Here is a 19,864-nt window from a genome sequence, read left to right as displayed (position 1 = left end):
AAATAGATGCATGGATTTTCCTACTCACACCATCAACCCACCCTCAAAATCCTATCCATTACCTATACATGTATATTTGCATGGGGGCATCTTTCATAATTTCAAGTTCTACATTTCTTTACCAGGCTTTTTTTTAATTCTCATTGTCATCCTAAGAGCTATTAAACTTAACAATAGTTTGAGTAGTTTGATTTTATTAATAAAAAAGTCTCACTTCCATATTTACAGCATTTTCATTTTATCCTTTGTTTTGGGACTTTGGGAATATTATTTATTTACAATCAAAAGTGCCATCAAGTGACTCCAGCTTATTAGGGCCGTCTGCACCGTCCCGAGTTTTCAAATTAGCGCGCTACATGTATTTCTGATCCGGCAAATTATCCCGATCTGAACAATCTCGAGATTATTTGCAATGGAGTCACAATTATCGCGCTAGTTCGTAGGATTAATCTCGAGATTTGCAAAATAGCGTGCTATTTCACGAATTATTGCGCTAAATTCATAGGTGCAGACGCACTCAGGATTATTTATTCACGGCGTCAGACCATAATGCATCGATGCCTCACTCAAGCAGGAATTGAGTTTTTTTAATCTTGACATTATTCGCGAGGAGGGACGATCGGGCTAAAATCTCGAGATTGGGCAAACTCGGGATGGTGCAGCACCGCCTATTGAGGATTTGTGCAGTGCACCATGGGAAAATAAATTATTAGTTCTAGTGCAGCTGTAAAATAATCCTGCTTCATGAAGACTTGTTATAGTAACAAATGAAGAATTTCTATAACAAATTTATCATCAGACAGAAGGATTTCAGTAGTTATTATTGCAAATATGTTTATAACAAGTTTCATGAAATGGGTCGCTGAAGTCTCTTGAATTAGAATGATATACGTATGTAATTCTATCAAAATTTTGAAGAGTTGATTTGTATTACTTATCATTGCAAAACTTGCGTTCAGATTCCAAAATATCAATCACAGCTTTTATACTCGATACTCATTAGGCATTTCAAAACCTGTTCAGTTCAAATCTCTGTTGCACCCTTCCTTGAATTTGTACAAATGGCAATGGGAAATTCACAAAAAAGTGCATTTGAGATTGGCATTTCCATGAGAATTTGGTTTATTTAAACACAGATGCAATTGTTTCATTAAAGGTCAAGTTCACCCCAGAAAAGTATTTATTTTTACTAGCATAATGCTGAAAATTTAATCAAAATCGGATGTAAAATAAGAAAGTTATGACATTTTAAAGTTTCACTTATTTTTCATAAAACAGTGATATGTCCCATACTCACAATTTCTTTTTTTTTAATTGTTTGAATTATACAATATTTCATTTTTTACCGATTTGACAGTAAGGACCAACTTGATCGAACTATATCGTATTAAACAATGCTAATTCCACATGTTCAAGGAGGATTTAATCATTGTTTCACTTGACATTGGGGAGAACATTTCATATTTTATATAATAAATACAAAAGAAATAGTGAGTGGATGACATCATCAGTCTCCTCATTTGCATACTGACCAGGATGTGCATATAACTATTTTGTGAAATTACACAAAACTTTAAAATGTCATAACCTTATTTTACACCGGATTTTGATGAAATTTTCATTGTTATGCTTGTTGGATTTTTCTCTTTTTATTCAAATCAACTTTTTGTTGGGGTGGACTTGTCCTTTAACAATTTCTGTATTTCCACCATAAATATTGTGCAATGCAGTCTCTTTTAACTCCTTAGCCAGCAGACATATTGCATTTCAGATTTATGTTATCTTCATTTCATCTGAGAAGCACAAATGCACCTATATTGACCTAACTAGCAATATTTTAGTCATTTTGATCATTTTTTGTGATTTTGCTATATTATTTTGATAGAAGCTTTGTACGAGCTAGCTTAAAATTTGCCTTTCACATGCTGGCAGTCGGGGGCGCAATTGATTGTAAATTCTTCATTCTGTATAGCATCTGTACCTATCATCTCTTGGGTGACAGAAGGGTGCTTATTGTGTGTATAATGATTTTAGTGGATATAATTGATGTGGCTTTCAACAGATGATGTTTGAAAATCAATCAGTTATTACACTGATCATTCATATGCAGTTCACCTTTGAAATACTTTGCAAACCTACATGTAAATGTTATTAACTCACCATTTATAAGAGTGGAGGAGTGACAATTTTTTTTCAAATGTTAAATTCAGTTTTGACTGTTCTAGGGTAATTCAACACATTGATGGTTGAATTTGGCACAATAAAGTTTTATCTTACAACATTTTACAAGAAAGTTGTTAATTTGACATTTGAAAATTTAGTCATTCCTCTGCACTTATAGTATAAGAATTTTTTCTTAGCACTTTCTTTGCACCTTCTAATTCCTGGTATTTCAGTTTTATTTACACAATTTACTTTGATTTCACATGTGTACTTGCTGGTGATTAATTAATCATATTTGCTTAATAATTTTTGAAGTCAACATGTTTGCTCTCATTTCTGTTATAATTTTAATTTGATTCCTTAAATCATACCTTCAAAATTCATTTTATACAGTATTCTTTTAGACTTTGAATGAATAATAGACCCAGCCCCTGAAAAGTACCCATAGAACCTATATGCTATACAGTGCGTATCAAAAAAAAAACGGGACAGTTTTGAAAAGTCTATTAAAAAATTGTTTCAAAATATTATATCTATATTTTGATGTTAATAGATGCTGTGAGATCTTATCTTTGAAATGCCATTTAAAAAAATAAATTTTGTTCATACTTGAGCGAACACGGGACGTTTTTGTCGGGGGTTCAAAAAGAGGCTTGCGCCAAAATGGCAAAAATTAGAAATTTGAGAATAAGGCTTTTGGCTAATCAACACACTTTCTCTTAATCTTTTCATTGTATTTGCCATAATTTTCGAATCATGCTGTCAATTTTCATTACAATTTTATTTACCTGAATTATTTTGTTTTTCATTTAAACTACTTTTACCTTTGTATTTTCTTTCATACATGTAAGTAAGAAAATAAGACTTTTTGTCAACCCAAGTAGGAAGATTTGCATTATTAATTGGAAGAATTTGTATTTTTTTCAAATCCTTTTATTATGTGAAACAAATCATGTTATGGTACCTATAAAAGACATGAATCCTATTTTCAAGGGGTTATTGAACCCTTCACCAAGTTTAATCATGTGCTTGACAGGGCAAACAGGAAGGGATTTATGTCTTTTAATGGCAATCATTGCTCCTTCAAAATTGACTCAATAAACCATTATGGTTTATTGAGCAATGGTTTATTGAGTCAATTTTGAAGGAGCAAGATATGGCAGATCGAGTAAAATGTATTAAAAAGTTGTGAAGCTAGCAAGCAAAAAAATTTCCACCTTTTCATTAAAATGTCTGATTTTGTGATTTTGACATAATATTCAGAAAGCGATATCATATTTCACTTTCCATGTTTTCTGTTATTTTCTTGGTCATGATTTTTTTTTTTTTTGGGGGGGGAGCACCCCTAGCCCCAACCCATCAGTATGCCACTGTTCAAGCACCATAACCTTTGTAGCACACAATGAAAGGATTTGAAAAAAAAACACTCTCTCATACTTCGGTTTAAAAAAAAATTGTTCTTGCCTAAAGAAGGAAAATTCAATGCTAAAACAGGATATTAAAAAAGGAACAACAGAAATATTTGAGCAAATTAGTAGATTTGGAAATGAATTTTGACCGCATAATACAAAAATTATGGCAAAGATAATGTAAAGATTAAGAGGAAGTCTGCTGTTAGCAAGAAGTCCGATCATCATGTTTATCATTTGATGCCATTTTGGCGCAAACCTCCTTTTTAACCCCTGACAAAAACATTCCGTGTTCGCTCAAGCGTGAACGAAACTAAATTTTTTTAATAGCATTTGAAGGATAAGACCCCAGAGTATCTTTTGACACCAAAATATAGAGATCATAATTTGAAACAAAAAATTTATAGACTTTTCAAATCTGTCCCGTTTTTTTTTATACGCACTGTATACTGTTTATGCAACAACAAAAAATATGCACTTTGCCTTTTATAAGTAACTTACCTTTTCATAGTTTCTCTAACAAGTTTGTCAGTTTAAATACCCACTCCCTTCAAGTTTGATGTAAGTTAATTCCACCAAGGTGGAAATGAAATAGAAAGGGGATGTAATAAAAGTGACTTATTTTTACTTTCAAATATCATGATTTTACCCAAAAATGAAAAATCTTTGATTGGACAGATGTGTTAACATCCAATAATAATAAAGGATAGAGACTGGCATATAGTATAAATATTTAGCTGTTATCTTTCATCCTTTAATACACAGTTGTGATGAATAAGTGTATCCAAATATGTAAACAAGCAAACCCCAAATCTGTAAGAATGTACAGATTATAATTCCCATTAATTTCCAGATGACATGTATATAAGGCATACTTTTGTTGTAACTTTGCTCACTCTTATCCATTCCCATAGGATAAACATTCAGAAACACCAATTGGTGGATGGATTTGACGATGACCAGCTGACACCTACCAAGGAGAGGATCATGTCCGATGACCTGACATCGCCGACCACCACTCCCTCTAATGCTCTCAACAAGTTCAATGATAAATCTAATGAAAAGAACCTAGAGAAGGAACTGACGGAGACGATGACATCACCTATCGCTGCTGGGACAGGGTCCTCCACCACAGAAACACAGGCTACAGTCCCTACTATGAATGCAGAGACAGGTATCATTACACTCTATTCAACTTAATATATCTGCATGCAAGCAGGGTCAAATTTGATATTTTCTGCATAGGCGATATTCTTTCTTCTCATTCTTCATTTCGTGAACTTGCACAAAATTGAGAAACTTTTGTGGTTTTTTTTCTTCAATTTTTTAGTTTTTGCAGTTTTGGACATCTTTGACCATCACCTTCAACTTCACAAAGTTTCATACCTTAAGAATGCTTTCTTTTGTTACTATTGCAGTTCATGAAAATTACATGCAATGATTTCCTCATCAAAAAGTGGCAGCTTTCTGTCATTCAGTATGTTTTTGAAATGAAGGACGTTGTGGTAATTCAAAATTACACTTTTTATCAAGCCTAATGGCAATTTAATTGACCTCTTTGTTCTTGTTTTTGGCCTTTTCCCAGATGTTCCCCTTGCTTTCAAGTTCTGATGATACATGAAATTTGACTTGCAGGGCTGAAACAAATAGAGAGGGGATTTTACAACTATATTTTAAATAATGTGATAATTGAAAAGACATTTAATACAGCTTTATACTTGTTATTCTCTCTTGTCACTTTTTTTTCAAAATTCTTCTTTCTTCCTGTACAGTGATGACACCTCAGATAGACAACAGGCATGTATTAAACCCTGCTCTGAGAGACATCATTGCAAGTACTCCAGAACTCAATGAAGGAGGGGTCACCAGACCGGCTAATCTACCTGTCAAAAGGTGGATATATTTAGATTCAAAATCACTTGATTTAAAACAGATATGACATAGCTTGTTGCTCAAATTAGCTCATATTTCACAAGGCTTTAAAAGGCTGATATGAATCTAATGGGACATTATAAAACAAACTTGCGATCAATTTCAAATCTATTTTAGGTACTCATATAAAGAGGTACTTATCTTGTATCAATCATATGTCTTGCAATTAATTACATATTGCAATTGATTTCTTATCTGCTTCTTTCAACAAGGAAGGTTCCCAGCCCATCAGGGAAATCAGGGAAAATTATTTTACTCTTTTCCAGTCAGGGAAAAATCAGGGAATTAAAAAAAAAGCAACCTCCAAATCAGGAAAAAAATGCCTCAAATGAGGGAAAAATCAGAGAATTTTGATCAGCCCAAAAGTTGAAAACACGATAGTCAGTCAGACTGGTTGTATTTTGTTGCATATCAAAACAACGTCCATTGAATGACTGGTTATGGTGGTACTAATTGGTTATACCTTATTGTTTTTATACTGAAAATACATGTAATTCACTGCAACAACTTACAAAATATGCGAAACTGGGAATGAGTTTAAATAATTATCAGGGAATTTTAGATTTCATCAGGGGAAAAATCAGGGAATTTTGTTTTCTTGAAAAGCTGGGAACCCTGACAAGGAGAGTAATTTGATCTACTACAGTTAAAATTGTAAAATTTGTAAATATATTCTTGCAGTTCCCCTGAAAAGTGTAATATAAATTGCACAATGCAGGTACATGTGACTAGTTTTATCATGTTTGAATCATCTTGAGTAAATGCTCACAAGCAGGGAAAATATTGCACATGGGCTCGGGTGATTTTGACCTGAGATACTAAAATGAGCCCTGGAGAATCCACATTCACTGTCATGTGAAACATTATGCAAAACAGCAGATTTAAACAGTAAGTTATAGAAAATAGCACCCATACATAAAAAAAATTGCCTGCTCATTAGTACATAAAAAAATCATTAAAGATGATTCAATTGTAATAAAACTATTTGATTTAGTGAGATGTTCATATGTAAGTGACAATAGAAACACTTAGCTTTATGTATTGATGCAGATTGGGTCAAAGGTATTTTTCCAGAGCCAAGTCAGTATGATCTTTGTGAGAATTAATCAAAGTTGATAATAAATATTATGAATATATGTAGAAAATTGTGTTCATGTAGATAGAATAGTTTAATTGTTAAGCATTCTAGTCACAGCATGGATCAAATAAAACAACATTTTTATCTTATGAAAGCAGAGATACACCCTTGTCGAAAATACATGAAGAAGATCTCTTTAGTATATGGGTTTTCACTCTTTAATAATGCTGACCTTGTTTCAAAGACATTCAAAGAAGGAATTCAGTAGGCTGACATTTACATCACCAAATTTACACTTGCCCTTCTTCAGAGCCCAACTATGTAATCTTAGATTGCAACATGTTTTATCTATTGAAGATTTCCATGGCGAAGAAGAATAGTTTAGTAGGTTTCACGGTACACCATGTATCTTTCTTGGGCAAGTGTTGGTCCTGAAAAATACCACCCAATCTAGATTTCGACAAGTGTGTTCTTGTCATCCTCAGGAGAATGAGAAAGATACATGGTGTACCGTGAAACATACTACACTATGTTTTATCTAAGCTCTAATTTATTTCAGATCTTAAACAAACAAAGCATTTCATCATTATTTAGTTTCTGTATTCTCGTTACCATTTCTTTTCATTTTCTTTAAAAAAAACTGTAGCCAAGGTACAAAGTCTGCCACCATCTTTGATGAGTTGGATCCGTCTGTCATCAGTGAGATGGATGAAGGTGCTAACATCGTAGGTATGTATACAACAATGGTATCCACGGCAACTTTCCACTGGATTGTGGATGTATAAGGATCCCTGTTGCATAAAACCTATCATTGATGGTGACTATAACTTCAGTGTTAACTACTATGGTAACTTTGCTCTGTAACCAGTCAAAGTGAATTATTCCATGGAAGTTACCATTGATAACTGTCATTCATAAATTTATCATTAATATTGTCATTTGTCCCTGAGATCTGGCACCTGCTACTTGTAGCATGAAAAAATGCTTTTGAAAATAGTCACGGATGATGAGTTAAACTTATACAACACTCAAATCTTGACAATATCATTGTGTGCTTGATATACGGTCGGCATGGTAATGGATTATTATGGTGCTAAAAAATATGTCAAAATTTATGACTAATAGACCCTTGTCATGAATTTTGTCATTTTTCATTGTGAAGGGATTATGTGCATTTATGAATAATGCATTCAGGCATTTATGAATACATACATTATTTGTGTGCACTAAAGAGAAGAAACAAAATTTATGACAATGGTAATGACAGCCACCAGAATACCTATTGACTTATCTCTTAGAAAAGATAAAATATTGAGAAATTTTCTCAATACCGCCCCTGGAGCCTGTTGTGTAAAACAGCATTTGTTGTCAAAATTAGAAATTGCAATTATCAGAACATCTCTGAACAATGGCCCCAGAATGCAGACTTCAGGCTCTTTGGAATGTTATTTTTAGGGCTCTTTTTTTATTTTACAAAATAGCAAAGTCTGTATGATTTTAAAACCTTCTAATCCACTCTTAATTCCCCCTTTACCTGACTAACCAAATGTTTAAGTTAGAGTTATTGAAAATATTTCTTTAAAAAAAAAGACATGACTACTACCATTATTGACTTTATCTAATGGATGATAGCATTTGCATTTAATTATCTCCTTCAGACAGATCAAGAATGGCATAATGATGACATTTAGTACCATTAGTGCTTCAAATTCTTAATTGTCAATCCCCCAACCTCTGAAGTATTATTCAATTAAAGACACAGTTTATTTCAGCATATACCTGAAACCTGGAAGGCTGTATATCAAACATTGTTTAATTCTAACTTCTAAGACATCCCATCTAATTGTGTGTTATGCAAGAATGTCATAAATAACATTGGATCACCAGTACAATTATGTAAGCCAATTAAACTTGATGTGATAATGAAATCTTCAATATTACACTTTAAAGGCATTGGTGCACTATAATAGCGATTAGCACTACCTTCATTAGAGAACTGTTCTATCATCTTTATAGCCCTGTAATATATTGACAGGAGGGTAATAGGATAATGCTCAGTATCAACACTAAACTAATTGCATGGAGCTATAAAACAATAGCTCCATAGCTCCATGCTATTAGTGTACAAAGTCAATGAGATTTTGATGCCTTAAAAAAATGTACATCAGTATAATACTGTCACCTGTCTACCACAAAGAAGTGGACTGATCAAATTCTTAAAAGAATTGTGGGAATCTATTTTTTTTTTCAAAGTTGCGCGAACAAATCCTTGACATCATGCCTTTTTTTGTATTTGTGATGTCATGGGTTTTTATGCACAAAGTCTGACAGAAAAAATTTATTTGAGATTTGACACATGTAATGTGTAATATAGTAATATGTAGATTTGATTTGTCTAGTCATGTGTCTATATCGGTAATATGTTGCTGAGCATTCTTTCAATATATCTAAACAAGGGTTAGTGGTGCATACACTTCACAGTATGATAGGGACGTCTGCTTTGCTGTTTGATTTTTGTGAGGCAGAATTCTTGTTGGAAATTAACTAATTTACCACATCAGTTTAGTTACTGGACTTATCGTCCTATTAAGAGTTGTTGAACTTGTTTTCTTAGATTTCTCAAATCAAGCTTTCTTTTACTTGTCTTTCAAGTTAGTGCATGAGTAGCAGTACTTAGATAAAAATAAACACTTTAAATATTAATATGCCATTAAACTTGTTATCAATTTTTCCTCAAAACGTGAACAATAACAAGGGAAATTTGATATTTTCTGTAGTGGGGCTTCTTTTGTTGCTTCTCTTCATTCCCAATTACTCTTTGTATTGATCCCTGAAATTTGCCAGGGCTTATTTCGGACTTTTAATCGACTATTTTGGACGATTTGGTGGCCTTTATTGCCTTCATTTCCTGTTTGTATATTTATTTCTGTTTGACTTGAAAGGTAACAGTCACTAGTGTACCTACGGGGGGGGGGGGGGCACAAGCCACAACCAATGCAAAGGACGTATCCATGCCCCCCCCCCTGACGAGCTTGAAAGACCTTTATTTGTGACTGAAGACTTTTTTTATTTTTTTTGCTGGTCAAATTTTTGGGCGGACGGTTTTGCCCCCCCTCCCCTGTAAAATCCTAGGTACGCCACTGGTAACAGTAATGAAATTGCTCTCTGCATATCCATTCTTTAAATCATGAATTATTCATCATATTCTCTATCTACACGACTGTAGAAAAGGGAAGACATTCTTCACTTTGATAGCAGATAACATTCTCTCAGTATGCTTTTGGATTAGTTTCCCTTTTCAAAGAAGAATTTAGATGAATTTGTATGGGGTATACAGAGCTTACTAAATTTATGTTGAATAATCTATTAAGTTGATTTGATGACTTTGTCAAAAAAGATGGCACATGGGACTAAAGTCAGTAAACAGTTTATCTTTTAATTTGTCATGAGAATGTTGTGGTTTTACCCAAGGTTATTGTCTTTCTCAAAGGTGGAGAACAAAACTAAGTGATAAGGATTTTTTTTTAATCTTCAAATTACAATCTTCATCACCTTCTTAAGATGTAGTTTAATACACTTTGCATGTATCGCCTTTCTCTGCACTTTCACTACCATACTTGAGGAAATTATTTCTAGGTCTGTAAAAAAATGCACTCATGCTGAAATTTTTATGATATGCTTATATGGGTATGATCTAGTGACTGAAAATTAAAAAGTTTAATGGATCTACCAGGGGGTTTTACATGTAAGCGTTCTTACTCTCATTCACCCAATCAGAATTGCCCTATTCTGATGCACACAAAACCTATTGCATAAAATGTCAATGGTATCTATTATGAATATAACAAGCAAGTACTTAAAATTCTACATATTTTTCCAATCCTTTAACTTTTTTTTCGTCTTCATTAGTGGATCCTGGGGAATTTTCTGGTGTGTATTGTAGTATATAGTCAGTTTAGTCTGTGATGTAGCAAAATGTCAGTGTTGTAGTTCAAAGCACTCATTTATAGAGACTTGACTGTAGATGTGTTGCAATGCTTTGCAATTATTTATGGCTTGATCTACAAATAAAACAAGTATTTGTCTGCTTATTAGCATATTGGAAAGGAAGCTTTAAAAAAGTGTACAAGCATGTGTCAGAAATAAATGCATCAGGAATATTGAGATACTTACATTATCCACAATTTCACAACCTAACCCACCAAATTAGAAGTTTTGTTAGATTTTGTTCCTGATTATGTAAATAACATCCCCTCAAGTTTCATTTCTGCTGGCATTTGCCTCAGTTTGTTGGATATTGCTCTATATACTTTTAATACAGTAATATTTTCTTATTTTGATGGATTTGGACAAAACTGCCGTTGATGGCTGATTTTTCTAAATTCTTTAAATCCTGTCCAGAAATGGTTGTATATCAACAAAGCTTGTTGTAATGCATGCTACCTCCTTACCTAGCTCTTTCATATATTTAAGTGTATGTCTAGTAATACTTAATTGATTTATATTTGACTGTTGCATGATTTTTTATTTTTTTATTTTCATTCTTTTTTTGGGGGGGGGTAGCAAGTACATATTGAAAAAAAGTAGTAATGTACAGATTATAGTAAAAGTGCTTCTTTTGTCACACATTTTTTTGAAAGGTATGCTATTGTTGTTTCTATTGATGGTAACATAGCATGTGGACACCAAGGACTGATTCATAGTTACATATGGGTTGTTTATAGCATTGCACAAAACCCCCTGATATAAGCCTAGGTTAACTAAGCAAAAACTTTTTGAGAGGTAGCGCCATATTCTAACACTCACCTAGGTACATCTAGTCAAGAATAAGCAGTAAGCGTGTAGTATACATTCCAAGATTAAAAGCATTTATGAAGAAATTCCAATTTCAGAGAGATTTTTGGTATCAGTTGCTGTTAAAATTACATTATAGTATTTGGCTGTAATTTTTTTTTCATATGAATAGATTGGCATAAATGACATTCTTAACATATACTGTATATCTGACCATTAAGATAATAATCAAATATTAAAATTGTATGATTTATGTAAAAATGCAACACAACAAAAACAGTCTAAATATTCAGCCTCCCCCTTCCCTTTCCTTTTTGTTGCTTTATGGTAAAATGTACTTTACTCATTCTTCTGCCGCCATTCTTTTCAATTTCTATGTGCCTCACTTCATATCAAAGTCCACTTAAAAAAAAAAAAATATATATATATATACTGTGTAGTTTGTTTGTGATGAGTCAACACATTAATTTTATTGAAGTTGAAACAAAAGATGATATCATCATATGATTTATTGTTTTATGTTTGTAAAATATATCTTTCCTTTTGTCTTCTAATTAATTTGTGCTTACAGTAATAACAATTCCCTGTTTTGTTCACCCATACTGATGTATATTTATCATTCTCAAAATTTCCTCTTTGCCTGTTTATTAATCAGATTATAACTACTTGTTTTTTTATGTTTTACCTTTGTATCTTGTCTATTTGTTCCCCTTGTTTGTTTTTATTTATTCCTGTCTTTCAAAAGAGGATCTTTCTAGTGATGAATGTGATTCTGAAAATGAATTTATGCAAGGTTTGTCTTACCTGTATTCTTTGGGGATTGAGAACAACTAATCCGAATATTGTCATGCTACAATAATCTGTATTTAATGCTTATATCTTGATGCCCATTGTTAATTTTGAAAGACAATATTTTGGTTATTTATTGATCTTGTTAAATGGAGAAAAATTTCATAGATTGATTCCGAGCAAAACTTAGCATTCTGTAGATTTTGGTGATGTTAGTGAACTAGATATAGTGTTATACAAAAATCTTGGGGGGGGGGGCAGTCAAATGTATTGCTGTACACACACGTGGCCAAATTATTTCAAACACCCCCTAAACGAGTTTTTCTCTGTGTGCAAAAATGAAAATAACCTCTAAACAGTTTTTTCTCGGGCTTTATTTACACATTTTGGCCCCTAAACAAGTTGTCCGACGCAGATCTGCCAACCAGTACGTTTTGGCTTATTTAGTACGTTTTTGCAACCTAAATACGGCAGTATGTGTTTTCTTTAAAAAATACGTTCTTGTAAAAAAAAAATACAAAATTGTAATTTATGGAGAAAAATCACCTCTATATGTCTTCATGTATATTTCATAAAACCTACACAAAAATGGTTATTAGATCAATGTAATTTCAGCTAACTTGGTGAGATGTACACATGTTTACATTTTTTTCTTTTTCATCTGCAAAAGCAGTGTGCATTTTAGCTTGCATGCAGCTTGAGCGCTGCGATGAGCGAGTGGGCCTCGCATTTTATTATGAAATATGCTTTCTTGGGGAAATATAAAAAATAAAATTTAATCACAGACTACAATTTTTCATTCCCAGAGGTTGCCAGTTCTGTAATGTCGCCAGAATATATCCCAGGGGAAAAAGCTTGGAGAAAAAAAACATACCCTAAACACGTTTGGCTAGTTTAAAAAAAAAGCTTTGGAAAAAAAACCATACCCTAAATACGTTTGGTCAAAATTGGTGTTTTTTATACCTTTATGAGTACACGCGCGGCCCTTTAAACATGTTTTTTGGGTCATGCGTGTGTACAGCAATATATTTGACTGCCCCCCCCCCCCCGGACAAAAATTAGCTTTAAAGCCTATTATCACATTTGCATTCGTTTGAAACTTCAACAAAATGGAGATATACGTCAAAGAAAATAATAATACTGTATTATTTATCCTTTGCTGATAATACTAATAGATCGATTCCCATGAATACAGTAGTCTATTGTAGACCTATCATTATATTTTGAAGTCTTGAAAGGAAATTGATGCTAGATATGGCTGCACACTATAGATAAAAATATTAGACTTATTATAAGAATAAAACTCTGGTTGTGTCATAGATAGGTTCATGCTTTATTCAAACTGGTAATGTTCAAAATTAACTCAAATAATTTTACATGCAATATTGCATCTGACCTTATTATTAAATTGTTGTTTTACTAGTTTAATAGAGACCGAATGGTCATGTTCATCAAAGTGTTTGATGACTACCTTCTTGACCCCTTTTATAAAAAGATTAAATAATGAAAAATTTTATGAAGTTTGCAATAAAATACAAAGGCTCTATGTATATATACATGTGCGTGAGTGTTGTTCACTAATATTCATCAAACATTGTAATTCACTGTAAAAGCATATTATTTTGTATTCTATTAATCCCACACTCATTGCATCTATCTAACAACCAGTGATGACACCTGATAACTTCTATGGTAAGACTCGATGGCTCCCATGTATGGTATCCTCAATGACGTCCTGAACCTCCAAATTTCCTTTTTTCCTCTGCTATCTGTTTCTCACCCTTTGTGCTTGATTTTCTCATTTATATGTTGACTATGTGATTAAAAATATTTTATATTTTTTTAGTATTCTTGGAAATTGACAGAAGCTAGATGTTAGCAATATAAATATTAGATACTTGTAGTATGATGCACAGCAATACTTTTGGTGCTGCATGTATTATTATTGACAGTGGTATCAGCTAATCATAACAGTAGTACTAGTATAGTCGGTGGTCAGTTTTAACCTTATATCTCAATACCTTGAAATTGAGAACAAAAACACTGAATTTGATAGGATTATCGTCTGAAACTGGTTTCTAATTCCTGTAGAGAAACATTTTCTCAGCAATAGAATGTTTCCACTTCTGTGTCATAGCTTTGAAATAGTAGTTTTTCTGAGCTGCGCACAAATTATTTACATTTTCATATGCAAAGTGTTAAAACAGTCCACCAACTTCATGGTATATGGGTATTGATGATAAGGTTCATTCAAGGTGTTTTTAAGGTTTCATACTGCAGAGAAAGTGACTAAATCACAATTGCCTCTAATTCATTCTAGGGCAGTTTTCCTGAGGTCAATGTTCACCTCATCCAAAATTTCCCTGCAAGTAACACCATAACCTTAGCCTGGATCCTTAACTTGAATGTAACCCTATCCATATTTATTAATACCCCTTACCCTACCTCTTACCTACACCTAAGATATACACAAAGTTGCCCATCAGAGTTTGTCCTAGCTTTAATAGCGATTGATTGTCTGTTTGATTTTTCTGATTGATTCTGCATTGTAATCAATGTAGCCAGTTGTAATTAAAAAAATGTTCTTAAATCATTGCTAAGCTTTGTATTATGGGTCATCTGGTTAGAACAACTTGATCCCCATTCTGGTTGAATGTCCTATTGTTCGGTGATCCTACATTTCACATACATGTATGTCCCATTCATTCTTTTTCCTGTCAGTGTGAAAGGAATTTATATTATATAAACCACGACAAGATGAGGATGAGTAGTTAACTAGATTTGAGATAAAATTGGTGCAATTCGTCCTTTATACTTTGAATAAGAAGCTACATCGGCCAGTATGCTACATGTAGTTTAATAGTTAGGTTGTGTTAGCCCACTTTCAACAAGTAGTTTGTGAAGCTGATGATGGTATTGTAAAAGTAAATCTAGTGCTGGCACTGCAACCCGCAAAGAAAAATAATTTTGCTTTTCAGGTTTGAGGAGTGATATTTATCTCCCATTTCAAATTGATACAGCAAATGACATTGGTATTACATGAGGAAAAATATTCCACATTATGATGGTGCTTCTTTGTTTTCATGTTATAATTATGGAATGCTCTCAGAATATTGAACTAAGATGAAATGATGCAAAATGCATTATCATAAGAAAATTTATTATTGATTTGACTTACGGTATAGGTTTTATATTTTCGAATAAAAAATTTAGCATTTGACTTGGTTTCATATTTGTTTTTAACTACCCTATAATGTAATCAAATAAAATTATGCCATATATCTATCAACATACAAACCTGAACTGCAGAACTTTGAGGGTTAGTGGGGATTCAAATTTCTGCATATTTCTATTTGCATTTAAAGGAAGTTAACAAATCTATTGTGTGTATAGTCTATTGTGGTTTGTATTTGTGACATGATTTTTCTCCCTGCCTTGAATGTTTATAAATATTTTATTGTTGTAAGAAAAGAATAATTTCCTTGCCATCAACTCTTTTATACTGTTCTTGTTTCAAATTTTACCTTCTCCATTTTCTAATTGAAATAAAGAAGAGTAGAAATGACAATTTTGTGCTTTATTTTTTTCATGTTTCTCTTGAAATTGATCTAGAAAGCTCACTTCACTCTCATCATCTTAAATACTTAAGATTGAATAATGTAGGATTAAACTTTTATACAATATGACAGAACTGTCTGCCACTGTTACAAATTTTTCCCATTTCATTTGAGAGAGTATGTGACTATCTTTAGATACTTACAGGGAAGAATTTAATATTTTCTTTTAAGATCTAGTTAGTAGTAAATCTGTCAGACCACATTATTCATATGAATTATTTTTTCAATTTTACTCTACTGTAACAGCTTCTCATGTTTTTGTCAAAAAAATATTGTACCTCTCTATTATTCTAGTCATGTCTATATGGTAGGAATGTTATTTTTGACACCCTAATAAGAGTATGTCCTTGACTGCATACTCATCTAAAGAATCCAACCAAGAAAATTGTAATTTTTGTTGTGTAGTGGTACATTTGCGCTTGCACAATGTTAAGTGTTCTTTTACTCCAAATGATTAGTTCATTTAAAGAAGTCATATCACACCTGATCAAGAAGTCTTATTTTCCTGAAAGAGCCTTTCTCATAGAGAAATACAAACTATTTCTTCCTCATAATCTTATGTCTATTCATTGTAAATAAAAATGAAATTAAAAACAAACCTGTATGGTATGAAATATTTATGATTGTAAATATGTTTTTAATTCTTTGGTGTTTGCTATTTTTGTTTTCTGAGTTAATACCTAAGATCATCGTATTTGATCAGTGTTTGTTCTTTTTCTATCCTAGGAATGGGTAAAGAAGTGGAGAACATCCTCATGGAAAACTCAGAGCTTAGACAAACAAAGTGAGTCTTGTAAGGAGTATTCCCGCTACACATGATAAATGATTGAACACACTTCGCTGTTTCATACTTGAATGATATATTGTTCATACTGCATTTATGTTACAGAAAGAACATCTTGCAAGCCCCTTTTAACGAAACTGTGTTTTAGAATTGAGACATACAGTACATAAAATATAGTACCAGTATATAAACACACATCATATGAGTAATTGTTTTATTTCAACTTAAAATTGTCATTCTCATTCATATTTTCCTCTTTTTTAGAATGTCCATTTTAGTTCATCATATTCAATTTAATTCTTTTTATTTATTTCTTTTCATTTAATTCTTCTGTTTTCTATTTTTTATATGACTTCATATAATTTATTATTACATTTCATTTTATTCTTTACTGTGTTTTTTTTTTATTTATTTGACACATTTGTTTATCCATTTTGTAATATACCTCCTTATAATGTATCCAATTCCAATTCTCATTCTTTAGGAATGCTTTGAATGTTGTCAAGGATGATCTCATAGCCCAGGTAGATGAACTCACTTCAGAAACAGAGATGTTAAAACAGGAGATTACGAGCATCAACAATTCCAAGTCTCGTCTCAACGTACGCATCACAGATCTAGAAGAGGAATTGAAAAAGTAACGATTCTTTCTCAACTGTTTTAAAGTTTAATTGTCATTAGATTAAACCTCAAAATGCAGCATTGTAATATGTTGCAATTTTTAGGGAGACTATTCTCTAATCAAGTTTATAGGCTCCTGTGCTGGAGCTTGTCTTGTTACACATTCCTTTTGATAAATCATTAAATGATGGAATTTTTGTTTGACTATGATAAACAATTGATCATTTGGACAACATTATTTGTAGCCATATTTGAATCCCTTCATTCCTTGCCAGCATATTTTGTGATAATTATGAATGCTGTTAAGTGTAGAAGATAAATAGATATTATTCTTGAGGCCATACATTACAAGACTGAATGCCGGTAATCAGTTGTAAGACCTTGCCACTGGATTCCAGAGAAATCTTGAGTCCATACATTATAAGACTCGGTACTGGTAATCAATTTTTTTTTAAATGGAAATTGATGGACAGGATAATGACAGCCTTGTCTCTAGGTCCCAGGGAAAGCAACGTCCATATATTCAAACAGCTTTAACAGAGAATACATGTGTTATGTACTTCTTTATGAGGCAATAATGCTTTTTGTCTTCCAGGGCGAGGGAGGAGAATGAGAAGATCAGAGAGATTGATGATGAAGAAGGTGTTCCTATGGCCCAGAGGAAACGCTTCACTCGTGTGGAGATGGCTAGGGTTCTTATGGAAAGAAACCAATACAAGGAGAGATTGATGGAACTACAAGAAGCTGTTAGGTGGACAGAGATGATTAGGTAAGATGGTGATAATGATGGTGGTGATGATGATGATGGTGGTGGTTATGATGGTGATCAGCATGTTATTGGTGGTGGTTAGGGTTCTGATGGAAAGAAGCCAGTACAAGGAGAGATTGATGGAACTACAAGAAGCTGGTAGGTGGACAGAGATGATTAGGTAAGATGGTGATAATGATGGTGGTAGTGATAGTTATGGTGGTGATAAGCATGTAGTTGGTGGTGGTAGGGTTCCTAGGATTCTGATGTAAAAAGCCAGTACAAGAAGAGATAAATGGAGCTACAGAAAGCTGTCAGGTAGACAGATGGTAGAAAAAAAAAACATGGTAATGGTAGTGGTGAGTTTGGTGGTGATGATTGTGATGTTGGTGGTGATGGTGATGGCTAGGGTTGGCAAGGAGAGATTGATCAAGCTCAAAGAAGCTGTTAGGTGGACAGAGATGATTAGGTAAGATGTGATGATGATGATGATAGTGGAGGTGGTGATGATGATGATGAGAACTATTAGGACAACCAAATAATCCCTTATTCTTTCTTGCGTGTGACAAAGCATGACCTAAGTATTTGTTTACTGACTGCCATAATGTGAATTACATTTCTACTGTTATCCTACAGAGCTTCCAGAGAACATCCATCCTTTGAAGGAAAGAAAAACAAATCATCCATCTGGAAATTGTAAGTGTATGCTTCCCTATTCTATCAAATATACCTTGTCAATAATATTCTTTAATATCAGATTCTCCATTGAATAATAGATCTTATCCCTTCATTCCATTGTTGAAAGTGGCACTTGTCTTTATGTATCCAGTCATTTGCTATATCAGAGTGTTAAAGGGGATAATGTTTTAATTTTATATTGATAAATACATGAGTTTTAATTGTCTTCATTTAATGCGGTGTTGGCTCAGTCGGTAACGCGTCTGCCCGTCGAACCAAAGATCATGGGTTCGAGTCCACCCCGGGCGGATGACTGAAGCCAGTCCGTCGTGTGTAAACGTCTCTCCCATGTTTCATAGATGCAGGCTATGTTACAATGGAAAACACTCCATCCCTCGGATAGGACGTTAAATGGAGGCCCCGTGTAGAGGAGAGTCACCACCTTTGCACGATAAGAACCCACTGCACTATTCGTATAAGAGTAGGGGGAAACCTCGGTGTAGTGGTCCACCTGCATTACCCCCAATCAGTTATATCGGGAGGAGAGACCTGCGGGTCATAGTGATTCAGTTCGCTTTTCGCCTCCCAGGCACAGGTGACGCCAAACAAATAATAATAGTATAAATCTTTGTAAGAAAGAACTAGGTGAATAACATAGTAATATAATTTATGCCTTAAGGATTATTTATTACTACATGTATCTCAAATTGCCTTATGCAATCAGTTTTTAGTTTTTGCAAAGGTAAATGATTTTACATAGATAAAAAATTCATAAAAAGCACAACTATTACATGTACCTACTCAGCTGTGAATATTACAATTTGATTTTTCATTTCCTCATTTTTAATCGACAGTTTCAGCAACCTCTTCACAAGTTCATCTTCAAGCTCTTCCTCCATGACAGCGCCCCCTCCCAGACGAAATTACCCCGCGGCAAATGTACGATACAATGCCCCCACGGGATATGTCGCACCTAACAACAAGCAGCGTACCCAGACGATTGCATCGCTTGACAACAAGACCAAAGCTTTTGATTTCTTGGAAGATGGGTGAGTGAAAGGTCTCCCAAGACAGTTGATCATTAGCTTTTATTTCTATATTGTATATATCCATGATGATGACCAAGATCCATAGCTGGTTCTACAGATATTGACTTATTCAGAATGTTTAGTTAACATTTGTCCTGTTTCATTGGTTGAATATATTTCTTTTATGTATGTATGTGTTGTGTTTTTTGTTTTTTCATTTTTG

General features: G+C 33.3%; 1 protein-coding gene across 7 annotated transcripts in view; it reads left to right on the top strand.

The window, feature by feature from the left end:
• LOC121411023 (C-Jun-amino-terminal kinase-interacting protein 4-like) overlaps positions 1-19,864 on the top strand; it is a gene marked incomplete at its 5' end in the record, with an annotated part of 48,604 nt that overhangs the window by 9,189 nt on the left and 19,551 nt on the right. For 4 of the 7 annotated variants that reach the window (XM_041603530.1, XM_041603521.1, XM_041603496.1 and 1 more), the window contains 10 exon segments: positions 4,487-4,746; positions 5,345-5,465; positions 7,229-7,311; positions 10,492-10,512; positions 13,834-13,857; positions 16,509-16,566; positions 17,051-17,203; positions 17,783-17,956; positions 18,572-18,631; positions 19,468-19,662. In XM_041603530.1, coding sequence (XP_041459464.1) covers positions 4,487-4,746; positions 5,345-5,465; positions 7,229-7,311; positions 10,492-10,512; positions 13,834-13,857; positions 16,509-16,566; positions 17,051-17,203; positions 17,783-17,956; positions 18,572-18,631; positions 19,468-19,662 — 1,149 coding nt within the window. 7 annotated transcript variants of the gene reach the window in all.

The sequence above is a fragment of the Lytechinus variegatus genome, chromosome 1 (assembly GCF_018143015.1).
Source record: "Lytechinus variegatus isolate NC3 chromosome 1, Lvar_3.0, whole genome shotgun sequence".
Taxonomy (NCBI): Eukaryota; Metazoa; Echinodermata; class Echinoidea; order Temnopleuroida; family Toxopneustidae; genus Lytechinus; species Lytechinus variegatus.
This window is presented reverse-complemented; position numbering and strand designations above follow the sequence as displayed.